At 44.5% G+C, this 16693-nt stretch overlaps 1 protein-coding gene and 1 long non-coding RNA gene across 12 annotated transcripts in view; one reads left to right on the forward strand and one right to left on the reverse strand.

Moving 5' to 3' along the window:
* LOC307223194 overlaps positions 1-16693 on the reverse strand; it is a 198980-nt gene that overhangs the window by 86147 nt on the left and 96140 nt on the right. The gene's annotated exons all lie outside the window — the stretch shown is intronic.
* The window catches only part of ANK1 (ankyrin 1), a 207357-nt gene that overhangs the window by 72575 nt on the left and 118089 nt on the right, over positions 1-16693 (forward strand). For all 11 annotated transcript variants that reach the window (XR_013842002.1, XM_079988979.1, XM_079988985.1 and 8 more), the window contains exon 2: positions 5170-5271. Coding sequence is in view for 10 of the 11 variants with exons in the window: in XM_079988979.1 (XP_079845105.1) it covers positions 5170-5271 (102 nt within the window). In the remaining variant the exon portion in view is untranslated. The remainder of the gene's footprint in view (positions 1-5169; positions 5272-16693) is intronic.

Genomic DNA, 16693 nt, shown 5'->3' on the forward strand with positions numbered 1-16693 from the left:
GGAAATTGAATGCAGATTTCCAAAAAATAGCAAGGAGAGACAAGAATGCCTTCTTAAACGAGCAATGCAAAGAAATAGAGGAAAACAATAGAATGGGGAAAACCAGAGATCTGTTCAAGAAAATTGGAGATATGAAAGGAACATTTCGTACAAAGATTACCATAATAAAGGACAAAAGTGGTAAGGACTTAACAGAAGCAGAAGACATCAAGAAGAGGTGGCAAGAATACACAGAGGAATTATACCAGAAAGAAACGGATGTCTCATATACCCCAGGTAGTGTGGTTGCTGACCTTGAGCCAGACATCCTGGAGAGTGAAGTCAAATGGGCCTTAGAAAACACTGCTAATAACAAGGCCAGTGGAAGTGATGGTATTCCAGCTGAACTATTTAAAATTTTAAAAGATGATGTTGTGCTACACTCAATATGCCAGCAAGTTTGGAAAACTCAGCAGTGGCCAGAGGATTTGAGAAGTCTACATCCCAATCTTTGCATATTTCACTGTGCAAAAATGGGTGGAGTTATTTCCACCCTTTCAAGCAGTGGCAAGGAGACAGTTCTTCTGCCCAACCCTCTTGGTTATGTTGCCACCAGCAGAAACCCTTTAGGGTACAGTCTCTGCCAGCAATGGCCCAAGATGTTTCGTTACCTGAGGTGAAGCAGATGATGGTGCCATCCCATGACTAAAGAGCGCTAAAGAGCAGGTTTTTTGGGGAAAGTGGCGTGGCAAAGGCAAAAATGGTTGGACTCATGCCTAGAAAGCACAGGACAAGCAGAAGCATGGATGAGCCCTAATAGGAGACATGGCAGAGTTAATGTGTAGTTTGGAAAAAGTGGATGGGCAAGCAGAACTGTGGGCTTCACTCCCATGGGAAATAGAGATGGCCTTAAAAGAAGAGTAGACAAATTCTTGGAGGATCAAGCTTTCCACGGCTACTACGCACAGTGGCTGTGCTCTCAGGCTTCCCATAGGCATTTGGTTGGCCATTGGGAGAAGAGAATGCTGGGTGACGTGAGCCATTGGCCTGATCCAGAGGGCTCATCTTATCTTCTGACGACAGGACAGCGTCCTTCATTGTAATGTAGGTTAGCAGGCTAGTGCAGGGCAGGCTGCGTGGCACAAACACCTCTGCCCTCCAACATCTTGCCCTCAGTCCTCCATCACTTGGCTGCCCTCCTCTCCAAGCACCCGCTGCCTGAGGTGGCTGCCTCACCCTGACCAGTGGCAGGGCTGGCGCTGTTGTCCGCCATTCAAGGCCAGGGGGACCAGTCCTGGCATGAAATACCAGGGGGTCATAAGGCTCTCTCTCATACAGAGTCAGGCTTTTCTTTCATTTAGCTCAATATTTATCTGCACTGACGGGCAGAATGGAAGGTGGTCTTTCTGCATGCAGAGTCAGCAGCCCCTACTTAGCTTTTAGGCATGGAGGAAGCTGTCTTAAAGAGAGCCAGACCATTGGTCCACCCATCTCTCCAACTGAGTAATGGGAGGGGGTCCTTTCCCAGCCCACCTGGAGACGCCAGGGATTGAAACCTGGGATGATGTTCACGCAACAGCCGTGTGCTCTTCCCACTGAACTGTGGCTTTCTAGGGCCTTTGCACGAAGCCTGCCTCCATTCACAAATCTCTCTCCTCCCTGTGGTGCCAGCTGTCTTTTGCCTCTCCCCTCTCCTGGACTCGAGAGGCCTCCTTCTCTGGGCCAGGGTCCCACATAGGAAGTGTGCAGTTAATTATAGCCACTTGAGAAGTGTAAGGGGGGGAGGGGGGTTTCCATTCCCAAAGGCTTATGCAAGAGTTCAAATTTGGGTAGGGTCAAGCCAAGCAGCAGAGAAGGGACCCATTTTCAGTGCTAAATGCCGGCTGCTGCTCTAGTCTGCGGGGTCTGCTCCTCCTGCGTCCGAGAGGGACACTGTTTCCCTTTGAAGAGAGCTGAAAGTGGCTCTGGAGCTCCTCCGGATGACCTCTGCTTATGGGGCATGACTTGCTTGCATAACGTCCGTGTCCAGTTTTGTCTGTGTCCTGAGCATTTTTTCTGATTTGTTGTGGGGCAGACATAGGACAGCAAGCCTTTGTCCCTTTTTGCCTGGGCTGGGGTTGCACATCTTCCTCTTAACCATTCATTAATTCCACACTTATCAGTGCATTTCCTTGTCAGTTTTCTAACAGCAAAGAGTCTGTTGGTTTGTTTGTTTTAAAAAGTGGATTTGTTGTGACAGAGCACTTTATTCCCCTTTGAATTGCACAAACCTCAATTTCCCAGCATGTGGTTGAATACCTCCAGCAAAGTACTGATAGTCTGGAGGCGACCTCAGAGAGGCTTTGCTGCCTAGGCTGTGCAGGTGCTATTTCCTTTTGTCCTGCTGCTGTCTCTGGACAAACTGACTTAGCAGGTGTCTGAAGTGCGGGGGGGGGGGGCAAGCATACTGTAAAACAAAGATCAACCATGAGGCCTCTCTCAGGCCATCTTTTACATCCACTTAAAGAAAACCAAAGGGTTTGCACATAAGCATATTGTACAGCTTTCATGTTTGCCAAGGGCTCCAACAAACCAACTGCTTGCCTGCCTGCGATCCTGGAGAGCTGCTGCCTGTCAGTGTAGGCAGCGATGAGCTAGATGGATCAGTGGTCTGACTCAGCCAGATCTAATCAGCCAGATCTATGGTTTCAGCTGAAAATCTATTAAGTTTTTTTAAAAAAACCACCCACTGGGAAAGGAGGCACGAGGCTCTGGCAGCACGCTGGAGTCCTCCTTCCTCCTTCCTCCTTCCCAAAGCTGGGCAAGCTCTTCCTGGGCTTGGGGAAGGAGGCAAGAGGCCCTCGTCCCAATCTTTCTTGGCTGAACTTTGGAGGGTTTGCTGTAGTCAACTATGATGCCTCTACCTGTGAACACCCAGGGAAAGCTGTAGGCAGGCTGAATGTGATGTTTCTGAAAGAGGTGAGAATTACGGAACAGACACATGTGAGATTTGGTTATCATATCTTGTTTATAAGAATGTACCAATGTTATGTTTGTTTTTCATTTTTTGGAAAAAAGATCTGGTCATGTTCATGAACTTACATGCTAACTTTTCTATTTACCCTTTTTTGTGAGCTGTTCTGGGCAGAATATAGGTAGTGTGGGATATAAATGCTAAAAAAAGAGGGGGGGGGAGGCAAATGCATCTGTGGAAAGGCTGTAGTTCAAGGATAGAGAACTTGCATTGCACACAGAAGGTTCCTCATTGGATCCCCAGCATTTCCAGGTAGGGCTGTAATCGGGGTGCCCTGGGACAAAGGCAGAGTCCAAGGCACCTCCAAAGAAAGTGGGGCTGTCCCACTTAAGACAAGGCAATTGGTAGGTCTGCTACAGCATGTCATTTGTTGACTGCATTGTGAGTGCAAAATCAGCCCACGGTCAGCTCTTGCGATAGAAACAATCTGCTGTGTCAGCCTAAGAGGAGAGCTCCCAATGCTCACCCCAAATCAGGACGTTCAGCTCCTTCTCTGCTTAGCTGGTCATTGTGGCCATACAGAGTCAGGCGGTCCTTTGGTGGACCTGGCACAAGGCAGCATCTATCTCCCTATGTATTTCTGAGTTAGGAATACTTAGGCTGGCATTATGGATGTTGTTGGATTTAGGAGCTTTGGAAGGGGAGAAATCCCTCTGAGATGTAAAAGCACAGTGATCAGTTGCAATATTGCCTTCAGTTTCATCAGCATTTAATGTTTTTGTTTAAGGCATCTGTTGGGTTTTTTTTAAATAAAATGTTAAAACTTAAAAATTTGCCAAAAACTAAATACAAAAAAACCCAACCTGTTTTGTTTTAATTCTAATTGGATACTCTGAAGCAGGAGGGGGGAGCCCTCCAAGCATTTAACGGTAGTAAACCTACCAAATCCACACTCTGTGAAACAATATGCAAACTGAAGCACAGCTGTTCTTTAGCATTGTACTTTTCTGAATGTCCTCAGTGCAGTTCTCCAGACAAGGAATGCGTGTAAAGATGCCTATCTTTGAGATCTACAGGAATAGGTCGGTATACAAATTTAATAAAGAAATAAAAATAAATATTGTAGGGTAAGTGTAAATAGCATAGAAAAGTGCATTATATTTGGAGAAATTACTTTGTAAAAATGTGTGTTTTAGTGGTGTGGGACAGGGAAACTTGCTGCTTAGTGATATCAAGACATACAGTGAGTGGTGCCACGTGTTTTGGAGGGGGAGGGAGAAACTTGGTGCAGTGGTACCTCGGGTTACATACGCTTCAGGTTACATACGCTTCAGGTTACAGACTCCGCTAACCCAGAAATAGTGCTTCAGGTTAAGAACTTTGCTTCAGGATGAGAACAGAAATCGTGTTCTGGTGGCGCGGCAGCAGCAGGAGGGCCCATTAGCTAAAGTGGTGCTTCAGGTTAAGAACAGTTTCAGGTTAAGTACGGACCTCTGGAACAAATTAAGTACTTAACCCGAGGTACCACTGTACGCAGGGACGCAGGTGGCGCTGTGGGTTAAAGCCTCAGCGCCTAGGGCTTGCCGATCGAAAGGTCGGCGGTTCGAATCCCTGCGGCGGGGTGCGCTCCCGCTGCTCGGTCCCAGCGCCTGCCAACCTAGCAGTTCGAAAGCACCTCCGGGTGCAAGTAGATAAATAGGGACCGCTTACCAGTGGGAAGGTAAATGGCGTTTCCGTGTGCGGCTCTGGCTCTGGCTCTGGCTCTGGCCAGAGCAGCAATGTCACGCTGGCCACGTGACCCGGAAGTGTCTCCAGACAGCGCTGGCCCCTGGCCTCTTAAGTGAGATGGGCGCACAACCCCAGAGTCTGTCAAGACTGGCCCGTACGGGCAGGGGTACCTTTACCTTTACCTTTACCACTGTACGCGCATTTGCCATATTGGGCGGCAGGTCTGTGCTTCTTTTAACAGTGTTCTTCCCTCAGTCAAAATGCTGGTTAGACTTAGAAGGGTTTGGCCTCGCCTTCCCTGGGTGCTGGCTGGCACCAAGTTCTACTCCCTGAGACGCTAACTTTCTGTGTGCAAGGATTTGTTTATTTTTGTGTGGAGGAGCAATCAGGTGAGCCCCCACCTGCAATCGGAATCCCAGATGCTGCTTAACCACATCAGCGAGAGCTGCACTTCAGCTATTGCAGGTTAGCCCAATACACCCACTAACAATGCCTCTTCTCTTTCCAAGGCTGATGCTGCGACCAGCTTCTTACGGGCGGCACGATCTGGAAACTTGGACAAGGCTCTGGACCACTTGAGGAATGGTGTGGATATTAACACCTGCAACCAGGTAGGCCATGAGCTCTTCCCTGACACCCCCTATCCTTGGTCCACCAGCTTTTGGCTTGGTCTTGATTGATCTAGCCATGGGCTTGCGTTCTGCCCTTGGTGTCTAATCAGATGCTGTTCAGGTGGCCTCATGGCCCTCCAGCTTGCGCCAGCTGCGGTGCCAGGTAAGAGGTAGAAGATCAGCTCCCTCATTTTTTAGAGCTCTTGAGTTTCCCTCATTCTTCTGCCAGGCAGAATTTTTCTTGCAGTCTAAGCTCCAGAATGTGTGAAGTAATAATAAAAAGAGCACCCCTGGGCATGTGCAGAATATGTTTCACTCACTGATGAATAACTATGGCTTGTATCTTGTATTTTCATGTTGTGAAGCGCCTAGAGATCTATTAAATACAAATTTACTAAAGATAAATAAGTAAAATAGATAATATAATTAGTGCACATCCAGATGGCTTGAACTTTAGGGACTGTGTGGAGGGAAGAGAGACCTTTCTTGCCATGGAATGCTTTCTGCCTTAAATAATCATTTGTAAACATATTTATTTACCACTATGCATAAACTTTAAAAAAAATAGAGCTGTTTATAATTGTACATAAAACCATGCAGTAAAAATCATATAAAATGTCAAAATTAGAAGCCAGCTGACTATTGTGGAAAGGTGTTTTCTTAATTGCCTGACAGAATAGAAGTGTTTTCACCAGGAGGTTAAAAGTGGAAACAGAAGGCACTTGCTGAATCTCTATGGGCAGATTATCCCGCAATCCTGGGCCCAGGACCCTAAAGGCTTGGCTTCCTGTTGTTGTCAAATGATCCCCACCAACTTGGTAGACGACCAGTGACGCTCCTGCAGATGCTCAGTGACTGGGCTGTAAGGGTTCAGGCGATCCCTGAGGTAACCTCAACCTCAGTTCTTCAGGGCTTTCAGGGCCTAACCAGGAGAGAGTTAGGTGGCGTAGCCTCCTGCACAACAGGGTTGCACAACTGCATGGCGGAAGTGGAGTACAGAATTCTGCATCTTCATTTCTCGAGCTGAAGGAAAATGTCCAGGATTCCTGGCCTGAAAGAGGGAACCTTCTGGATCTGTGTGGAGCTGCCCAGTGTGATGAACAGTCAGAGCTGCTGGTCATAGGGTGCCACAAGATTCCTAGGTTCCAGAGTAACCTTGCCCACCCATTGGCTCTTCTTGACCCGGATCATGGCCTGGGCAAATGATGTATCAAGTATAGAAACAAGGGAGTCGTGTAGCACCCAAATGTATCCCTCACCACATCCCTCTACTTTTACAGCTGGCCCTGCCCACCCTGGCATGTGGCCCCAGAAGCTTATTCAGAGGGAAATGTGGCCTTTTGTCTGAAAAAAGCTCCTTACTATTGCAATATGCCCCTGGATGTGAGAGGGCTTTCCTTCTTCCTGCCTCACCTGTGAGCTGTGTGGAGGTGCTCAATAAACAGAGTGCCGGACTAGACAGGCCTTTGCTCTGTTCCAGCAGGGCTGCTCTTATGTAGCTAAGAAGACATCTGGCAGTTTATCTTCTTCCTGCCTGCGTTTGCTTCTAAGGCGTGTGTGCAAGAGAAAGTCCAAGCTACAAGGTGACTTTTGCAGGGGAAGGATTTGGGCTATTCTACCTGCTGCATAAAATATTCTGGAGAGGGCTCTTCCTGTCTCCCAGAACCCAAACAAACAAGCCAGAGTCCTTCATTAAGAGAGAGCACAAAAGCCAGCGCCCTTGGGGAGCCCATTTTGCATTCCCCACTGGCCGGCTTGCATGCAAGGTGGGGGAAGGGCCTCCACAGGCAGACGGTGACTCACCTGGCTCATCCCCAGAGCCACTTCTGGGCTGCTTCAGCCTGCTGATGGAGTGGGCTTGCATGGAAACCAGTTCTCTGCCATCTCTGCCCTGCATGCCCTGGAGGCTTTTCCAGGGAAATAGTTGCTGGACCTTACAAATAGGAATCTTGGTGTCACAGCGCAGTTGGGCACAGAATGCCCAAAGTGAGGAATCAGCTCTTTATTGTCAAAAGTGCACTTAGCATGTTAGGGAAAGACATGTCCATCCCATCTCTCAGCTGCTCCCAGGTGTGCACCCAATGAAGCAGCTGCCACAACAGAGAGGCCCCACCTCCCACCTCCGCTTATGTATCTCGCCCACCTGAGCTGTGTGCAAGCAGGTGAAGGCTGCGTCAGCGTGCAACCTGTTTCTGCTCCTCCCTCTCCAGTCATTGTCTGGTCCTGGGAGACAGGGAGCAGGAGAGGTGGGAACGTGATCTGACTCAGTGGAAGTAGCAATCGGGCTGAGTACTACCCCCACTGTCACAAAAGCAAAATTCCTAGTTATTTATTACTTTTCCAACAATTTAAACACTACAAAAAGAAGAACAATACAATACAATACAAAAACACTACATAACACTAACACATTAAACTAACAAAACAAACAAAAACAGTTTAAAACACATCAAATAAATTCAATATCTTATCTTTCATTCACTTATTTCCGCGACCTTCTCACACCTCCCTTTTTGTATTCCACTTCTGTTAATTGTTTCAGCAATTCCTTTCCATCTTCCTGTTTTCTATCCTATAATTATCTTATCACATTCTAACCTTATTTTTTCCTTTAATACTCTATTAATCTATTAATCTATTTATACTTAATTCCTTATAACATTTCTACTAAAGCCATATAACTTCATTCCAACATTTTTCTAGCATTCATTAATTTTACAGTATTTCCATAAATAATCTTTAAACTTTTTCCAGTCTTCTTCCACCGACTCTTCTCCCTGGTCTCGGATTCTGCCAGTCATTTCTGCCAGTTCCATATAGTCCATCAACTTCATCTGCCATTCTTCCCGGGTGGGTAAATCTTGTGTCTTCCAATACTTCACAATGAGTATTCTTGCTGCTGTTGTTGCATACATAAAGAAAGTTCTATCCTTCTTTGGCACCAATTGGCCAACCATGCCCAGGAGAAAGGCCTCTGGTTTCTTCAGGAAGGTATATTTGAATACCTTTTTCATTTCGTTATAAATCATCTCCCAGAATGTCTTAATCCTTGGGCATGTCCACCAAAGGTGTAAGAATGTACCTTCAATCTCATTACATTTCCAACATTTATTATCGGGCAAATGGTAAATTTTTGCAAGCTTGACTGGTGTCATGTACCACCTATAAATCATTTTCATTAAGTTTTCTCTTAGGGCATTACATGCCGTAAATTTCATACCTGTGGTCCATAACTGTTCCGAGTCAGCCATCATTATGTTATGTCCAACATCTTGTGCCCATTTAATCATATCAGATTTCACCATTTCATCTTGAATGTTCCATTTCAACAGCAAGTTATACATTTTTGACAAATTCTTAATTTTTGAATCTAACAATTCTGTTTCCAATTTTGATTTTTCCACCTGGAAGCCAACTTTTTTGTCCAAATTGTATGCCTCCATTATTTGATAATAATGGAGCCAATCTCACACTTTATTTTTCAATTTTTCAAAACTCTGCAATTTTATTCTGTCTCCATCTTGTTCCAAAATTTCCCAATATTTCGGTCATTTGGCCTCCATATTGAGTTTTTTCTGTGCCTTCGCTTCCATTGGTGACAACCATCTTGGGGTTTTCTTTTCTAACAAATCCTTATATCTTATCCAAACATTAAACAATGCTTTTCTAACAATATGATTTTTAAAAGCTTTGTGTACTTTTACCTTATCATACCACAAATAAGCATGCCAGCCAAAAGCATTATTGAAACCTTCTAGATCCAACATGACAGTGTTTTCAAGAAGCAGCCATTCTCTCAGCCAGCAAAAAGCAGCTTTCATAATACAGTTTAAGGTCTGGCAGGGCAAATCCACCTCTTTCTTTAGCATCAGTTAATATCTTAAATTTTATTTGAGGCTTCTTGCCCTGCCAAACAAATCTGGAAATATCTTTCTGCCACTTCTTGAAACAATCCATCTTATCCAAAATTTGCAATGTTTGAAACAAAAACAACATTAATTTTTATCACAGCAATTCGGCCTAACAATGATAACTTCAAATTTGTCCATATTTCTAAATCCTTTTTCACTTCAATCCAACATTTTTCATAATTATCCTTAAATAAATTCACATTTTTGGCTGTCATATTAACCCCTAAATATTTCACTTTCTTAACCAATGTTAATCCTGTCTCCTCCTGAAACTTCTCTCTCTCATTCACAGTTAATTTTTTCTCTAAAACCTTAGTTTTCATCTTGTTCAACTTAAAACCTGCTACCTGTCCAAATTCTTGAATCAGTTCCAATACCCTTTTAGTACTAGATTCTGGCTCCTGTAAAGTCAATACTAAGTCATCAGCAAATGCTTTCAGTTTGTACTGTTTAGCTCCCACTTGTATACCTTTAACCTCTTGGTCCTTTCTAATCATATTTAACAAAACCTCAAGGACCGATATAAAGAGCAATGGAGAAATTGGGCAACCTTGTCGTGTCCCTTTCTCAATCTTAAACTCTTCTGTCACTACATTGTTCACAATTAATTTTGCCTTTTGTTCTGAGTAAATTGCACCTATACCATTTTCAAAACCTTGGCCTACCCCCATCCCCTGTAGATTCTTCTTCATAAAACTCCAAGAGATGTTGTCAAAGGCTTTCTCTGCGTCCACAAATATCAAAACTGCCTTGGTATTGATATTCACTTGTAGTTTTTCTAGAATATTAATTATATTCCTCGTGTTGTCAGACAAGTGTCTGCCCGGGAGAAAGCCCGCTTGGTCTTTATGAATTTCTTCTACTAACACCTTTTTTAATCTTTTAGCCAAAATATCTGCAAAAATTTTGTAATCCACATTAAGCAGCGATATGGGGTGGTAATTCTTAAGCTGTGTCTTTTCAGTCTCTGTTTTTGGTATAAGTGTAATATAAGCTTCCTTCCACGACTCTGGTGCCTTTCTCCCTTCCAATATTTCATTGCAGACTTCCTTCAATGGTTGTATTAACCATTCTTTCAGAGATCTGTAATATCTTGAAGTCAAATCATCTGGTCCTGGAGATTTACCTAATTGCATGTTCTGAATGGCCCCTTCCACCTCCTGATCCGTTATTTTGTAATTCAACATTAGCTGTTTTTCCTGAGAGATTTTGTGTAGTCCATTTATTTTCAGAAATCAATCAATGTCCATTTCTTTCTGCTTCTCCTGTGTATAAAGTTGTTTGAAGTATCTCTGAAAACACTTCCTGATCTCCACTGGATTCTGTATATTCTTTCCTTCCACTTCCAAATTCGTAATAGTATTCAGTTTTTGTCTTTTTTTCATTTGCCAGGCCAACAATTTTCCACACTTACTAGCTGATTCAAATGACTTTTGCCTCATCTGTTTAATCTTCCATTCTATTTCCTGATTCATCAGCTTCGTATATTGTACTTGGTATAACGTTATCTCTTTCGGAATCTCCTGTGACTTTGGTTTTGCTCTCAGTTTCTTCTCTCCTTCCTTTATTTCCCCCAGGATTTTATCCTTTTTTCATTCTGAGTTCTCTTCTTAATTGCATTCTGTTGTATTAGGAATCCTCTCATAACCGCTTTGCTTGCGTCCCAAATTACTCTTTTTTCCACTGTAGTATTCATATTTATCTCAAAATAGTCTCTTAGAGTTTTTTGGGCCTTCTTGGTCACCTCTTCATTCCTAAACAAAGTATCATTCATCCTCCATCTAAAGGAACCAGTTAGCGTCAATTTCATTTCCATCTTCACAGCATTATGGTCAGAACAAGTTTTGGGGCAGATCTCCACTTTGCTGATCTTCAGAGCCAATCCCCTGGTTACCCAAATTTGGTCAATTCCTGTCCATGTCATTTTAGCCTCAGAGAAGAAAGTTCCCTCTCTTCCCAGAGGGTTCTTCACTCTCCAAATGTCAACTAAGTCCATATTTTCAGTCATGTCAAAAAAAGTTTTTGGTAGTCTACCATCTTTGGTGACTACCTGTCTCTGTGCCTTGTCCATATTTGTAGACACCACTCCATTCATATCTCCCATCAAAATCATATTATAGTCCATATAATCCATCAGAGTCTCATGTAGCTTCTTAAAGAACTCCGATTTTCCTTCATTTGGTGCATAAATACCTACAATAAGGAATTTCTCTCCTTGTGTTTGAATTTCAATTGCAACAAATCTTCCTTGGTCATCTTTAAATATGAATTTCGGTGATAGGCTCTCCTTTGCATAAAGGACCACTCCTCTTTTTTTGACTTTATCTGATGAGATAAATTCTTGGCCCAATCTTTTATTACTCAATATCTTCCTATGTAGCCTTATCACATGTGTTTCTTGTAAACAAATCAAGTCCAAATGTTCTTTTTTCAATAAGTGAAAGACTCTCCGCCTTTTTTCTGGGGAATTCAGTCCATTCACATTCCAACTCAAAACCTGCAACGCCATCATGTAATTACACTGATATTCCTCCAACTGCACCCAATGCTTGCTCTTCTTCTGTTGGTGGTGGTGGTGACACGTTCACTGGGAGATCCAGTCCAAAGGATAATGCTGATATATCCAATATTCCCCTGTTTGGTGATCTTCTATCCGATGCTCTTTGCTCTAATCCTCTATCTGGTGATCTTCTATCCGATGCTCTTGGCTCTTTTCCAAGTCCCTTCTGCAGATCTTCTTCATATTTATACAAAAACTTTACTTTATCTTCTACTGATCTTATTTTTATTTTCCTTTCTTTGAAACTGAAGGATAGACCTTGGGGAAACTCCCACCTAAAGGTGATTTTGTTCCTTCTCAGCAGGGCAACCAAATCTCCATAGTTAGGCCTAAGATCCAAAAGATATTTCGGGACATCTTTAAAAATTTCCACTCTTGACTGTTGTACTTCTAGGTTCTTCTGATAGTGCCAACCCAATATTCTATTTCTTTCTTCTTTAGTTCGAAGGGTGATCAAACAGTCTCTTATTCTGTTCTTCTCTTTTCCCCCTCCTCTTCCAAGTCTGAAGGCCCTCACTATTTTAGCCTCTTCTTGACCCAAGTCCAAGTCCCAAAAGTCAGCAAATTCCTGTGTGAGGAAGTCTATCAAGCTTTCCTTCTCCAATTCAGGTAGGGCTCTGATCCTCAGATTCGTCTGTTTTTCTTTAAGTTCAATCATAGCAAGCGTCAACTTAGGTTCATCAAGTTGCCTCTGTAGGGCTGGAACTCTCTCTCTCTTGAGTTGTGTTACTTTGCATTCAGCAGCAACGGCTTTCTCCCTGGCTTCCTCCGCAGTCTGCCATATCAAAGTAGATTTCTGTATCAATTTCTGGATGGTTTCTGTATTGGTATTCACCTTTTGCCCCAGATTATTTATACTTTCTGTATTTAAGTCAATTTTAGTAGTTGCAGCATCCACTTTCACATTTATCGCGTCTGTTTTCTTGTTAAGCTGTTCCAGTGAATCATTTATCTTATTTAATGCAACCGCTAAGGCCTCTTCTGTCGACATTCCTCTTGGTTTTGAGTGAACCGATATGGAAGCAGCCGCAGAAGAAGCAGGGAGGCCTGGTGTTGAGCCTCTCCTGGGTTGCTGCAAAGTCCTCCCAGACCTTAATGTTTTTTCTGCAGTTGACTGGTCTGTTTTTTCCTTTCCATTTGCCATAGCACTTAAAAGATTCAAAGTCAGTCCCAGAGTTTCACAGTTTTTTATCTTGCAGCTGGAAATTCCCCTAGCCCAGCTCTTGTAAAGCAACCAGTTTCAAAGGCTTCCACTAGGGGGAAACAGTTTCTATTTATATTAATCAATAATGTCCTCTTTTAAACACAGTTCAAAGAATCCAAAGTTAGTTTCAGTTTTCAGTTACTTTTACTCCTTTTTAAAAGCAGCCGGAGACAGTAGAAACAATGTATTTCTCTTGTTAGCTAGCTGTCAATGAACGTTCTAAGCGCTGTCAATGAACATTCCAAAATACGTCAGTCCTGTTAGCAGCCCGTTTCCAGGGTCAGAGTGGCGATATTTTAACTTTCTTCGCTCTCTCCTGCAGGCATATTCAGTCCACAACTTCCCCCCCTGTTCTCCTGCCTCCGGGGGGGGGGGGGTTAATGTTCTTTACCGATGGAAATTTAGTATTTTACGATAGGCTTTCCAAGACTTCAGCTTGCAGCCTCATTGCTTCAGTCTATTTACAAAAGGGGAAGGCGGACTTCCTGTATTGAACCTCCCCGTTACGATACCAAATTAAACGTTTAAAGATCCAATTCTCCCGCCTCAGCTCTACTCACGGGTAGTTACTTTAGAATCAAATTGTCCACAGGAAAAAGTCAGCACTCTCTGGCAACAGCTATGCGGCTTCGCTCCGTGGAAAAAGCAGACGATTCGAAGCACCGCGCCGCTCACCCCACGTCGCTCTGGACCCCCGAAACTGGGTTTCCCCACGAGTAAGGGAGGCGCAAAAGGTGCCCGCCGAATCCCACGCTCACAGGCTTCTCCCGCCTGTGATTTTTGCGGGTCTCCGCCTTCGCCGTGGTGGCCAGACCCAAATTCCCACGGGGCAAATTCCTCCCGATCAGCGGAATTCCGCCATTACCGGAGGCACCAACCCGGAAGTTCAATTCCTAGTTATTTTCAGACAGCTTCAGGTGTGCTTACCGTTCCTTATCAGATGACGCAGCAGGAGGGGGGGGAGGGCGCTGTTTTTTCCTTCAGTAAAAATTGCTATGTTCTTTTGCCCCACAGCCCCTTACTGCCCACCCCTACCTCCAGAACTCTGTGGAAATGTTTAGGTGGCAGTACTAGGTATAACTAAGGACTGACCCATCCTTCCTCTTGCCTGCTGCTTTCCTTCTTCAGCGCTCAGTTGACACAAACGGCAAATGGAGGCTTTCCACAAATTGTTGTTTGCTCTGATTTAGCCCTAAAGAGTGGGTTTTCCATGGGAAAAGAGCAGGGCAAGGGGAAAACCAGTCAGACCTGTGCCTGGAAAGCACAGGGCAAACAGAAAGCTGTCCTTTCTTGGCATGGGAAATACGGAAGTTTGGGCAAGTCCTAAGGCGGCTTCTCTGTTCCTATTATTCTTATGATTTATTTTGTGCTATTTATTGATTGAGTTTGTATAGCACCCTTTATCCACAGATCTCAGGGCCATTCACTACATAAAAAATGCGAGATAAAAAACACAAAATACATGATAAAAACAAAAACAAGCCAATAATGCCCCTCCTCTATCTCTGGGCTCTCAAACTTCCTGGAACAACATCAGAACATAGCAAGAGCTCTGCTGCATCATCCAGTCCAGCATTTGAGGTCATCTGCAGAGCCAAAGACTGACCGAACCCAGAGGGTGCTCATCAATGGTTCCTCTTCATCCTGGAGAAGAGTGACTAGTGGGGTGCCACAGGGTTCTGTCTTGGGCCCGGTCTTATTCAACATCTTTATCAACGACTTGGATGATGGACTCAAGGGCATCCTGATCAAATTTGCAGATGACACCAAACTGGGAGGGGTGGCTAACACCCCAGAGGACAGGATCACACTTCAAAACGACCTTGACAGATTAGAGAACTGGGCCAAAACAAACAAGATGAATTTTAACAGGGAGAAATGTAAAGTATTGCACTTGGGTAAAAAAAAAATGAGAGGCACAAATACAAGATGGGTGACACCTGGCTTGAGAGCAGTACATGTGAAAAGGATCTAGGAGTCTTGGTTGACCACAAACTTGACATGAGCCAACAGTGTGACGCGGCAGCTAAAAAAGCCAATGCAATTCTGGGCTGCATCAATAGGAGTATAGCATCTAGATCAAGGGAAGTAATAGTGCCACTGTATTCTGCTCTGGTCAGACCTCACCTGGAGTACTGTGTCCAGTTCTGGGCACCACAGTTCAAGAAGGACACTGACAAACTGGAACGTGTCCAGAGGAGGGCAACCAAAATGGTCCACGATGGAAACGATGCCTTATGAGGAACGGCTAAGGGAGCTGGGCATGTTTAGCCTGGAGAAGAGGAGGTTAAGGGGTGATATGATAGCCATGTTCAAATATATAAAAGGATGTCACATAGAGGAGGGAGAAAGGTTGTTTTCTGCTGCTCCAGAGAAGCGGACACGGAGCAATGGTTCCAAACTACAAGAAAGAAGATTCCACCTAAACATTAGGAAGAACTTCCTGACAGTAAGAGCTGTTTGACAGTGGAATTTGCTGCCAAGGAGTGTGGTGGAGTCTCCTTCTTTGGAGGTCTTTAAGCAGAGGCTTGACAACCATATGTCAGGAGTGCTCTGATGGTGTTTCCTGCTTGGCAGGGGGTTGGACTCGATGGCCCTTGTGGTCTCTTCCAACTCTATGATTCTATGATTCTATTCTATGATTCTAGGAAGAGCGTCTTGGCACCCTTTTCTCACAATGGACGACTTGATGTCTATGCGGTGACTGCAAGCAGGGCCTGAGCAGCCCAGCAGTCTTCCCCCTGGTGTTTGCTAGCAACTGGTGCTCCAACACATGCTGCCTCCAGCAGTGGAGGTAGAAACATAGCCACCCAGGCTAGTTGCCATGAGTAGCCTTATGCCTCAGGAAGGTGTCAATTAAGGCCATCCAGGTTGGTGTCCATCACTGCCTCTTGTGGAAGCACATTCCGCATAGGAGCTCTACAGGATCAGGCCAATGGCTCACCTAGTCCAGCATCCTGTTCTCTGAATGGCCACCCAGAGAGATGCCCATGGGAGGCCCACAAGCAGGACCTGAGTTCAGCAGCTCTCTCTCCCCCCGCCCCCGTAGTTCCCTGGTTCTCTTATAGTGGCTGGAACATAGCCATCATGGCCACTAGACATGAATCTGCCCAATCTTCTCCTCAAACCATCCACGTTGGTGGGCATCACTGCCTCTTGTGGGAGTAAGTTCCATAGTCTGACTCTGCGCTGCGTGAAGAAGTCCTTCCTTTTGTCATTTCTGAATCTTGTAGTTTGCTGAAGTTGCTGAGAACTCTCTCTTGGAGATCCCTTGTCCCTCTCACACAACTGCATTTCCAGGAGAGGGGAATGACTATGAAACCAGGTCTTTGTGTCTGCTGTGTGGAGATGTGGCTGCATGTTTTTTACCGAGTGGCACGGCTCACTTCTCTTTCCCTTGCAGGCTTCCTAGAGTCATTACTCCCTTGACTCTGCTAGGGAGAAGGTGTTAGCATTTCACACCTCTGGTGTGTAATTAACCTGCTTCTGAGCTCATGTCATGAACCTGCCTGCCCAAAGTAGAGAAGTACAGCATGAGTTAGAATGCAGTCAGCAACAGAGAGGCTTGCATTTCTCTCAGACAGCTGGAAGCAGTCGGCTGTCAACCCTCCCCCCTTTCTTGACAATGAAATGAAGGCAGCCCTGTTTAGGGAAGCTTTTAATGTTTAATATACTATTGGATTTTAATATTATGGGTGGGGTATAAAAATATTATTATTATTATTGCCATTAGCAGAGGGTGGGCTG

Source organism: Podarcis cretensis (genome assembly GCF_951804945.1).
Source record: "Podarcis cretensis genome assembly, chromosome: 8".
NCBI lineage: Eukaryota > Metazoa > Chordata > Lepidosauria > Squamata > Lacertidae > Podarcis > Podarcis cretensis.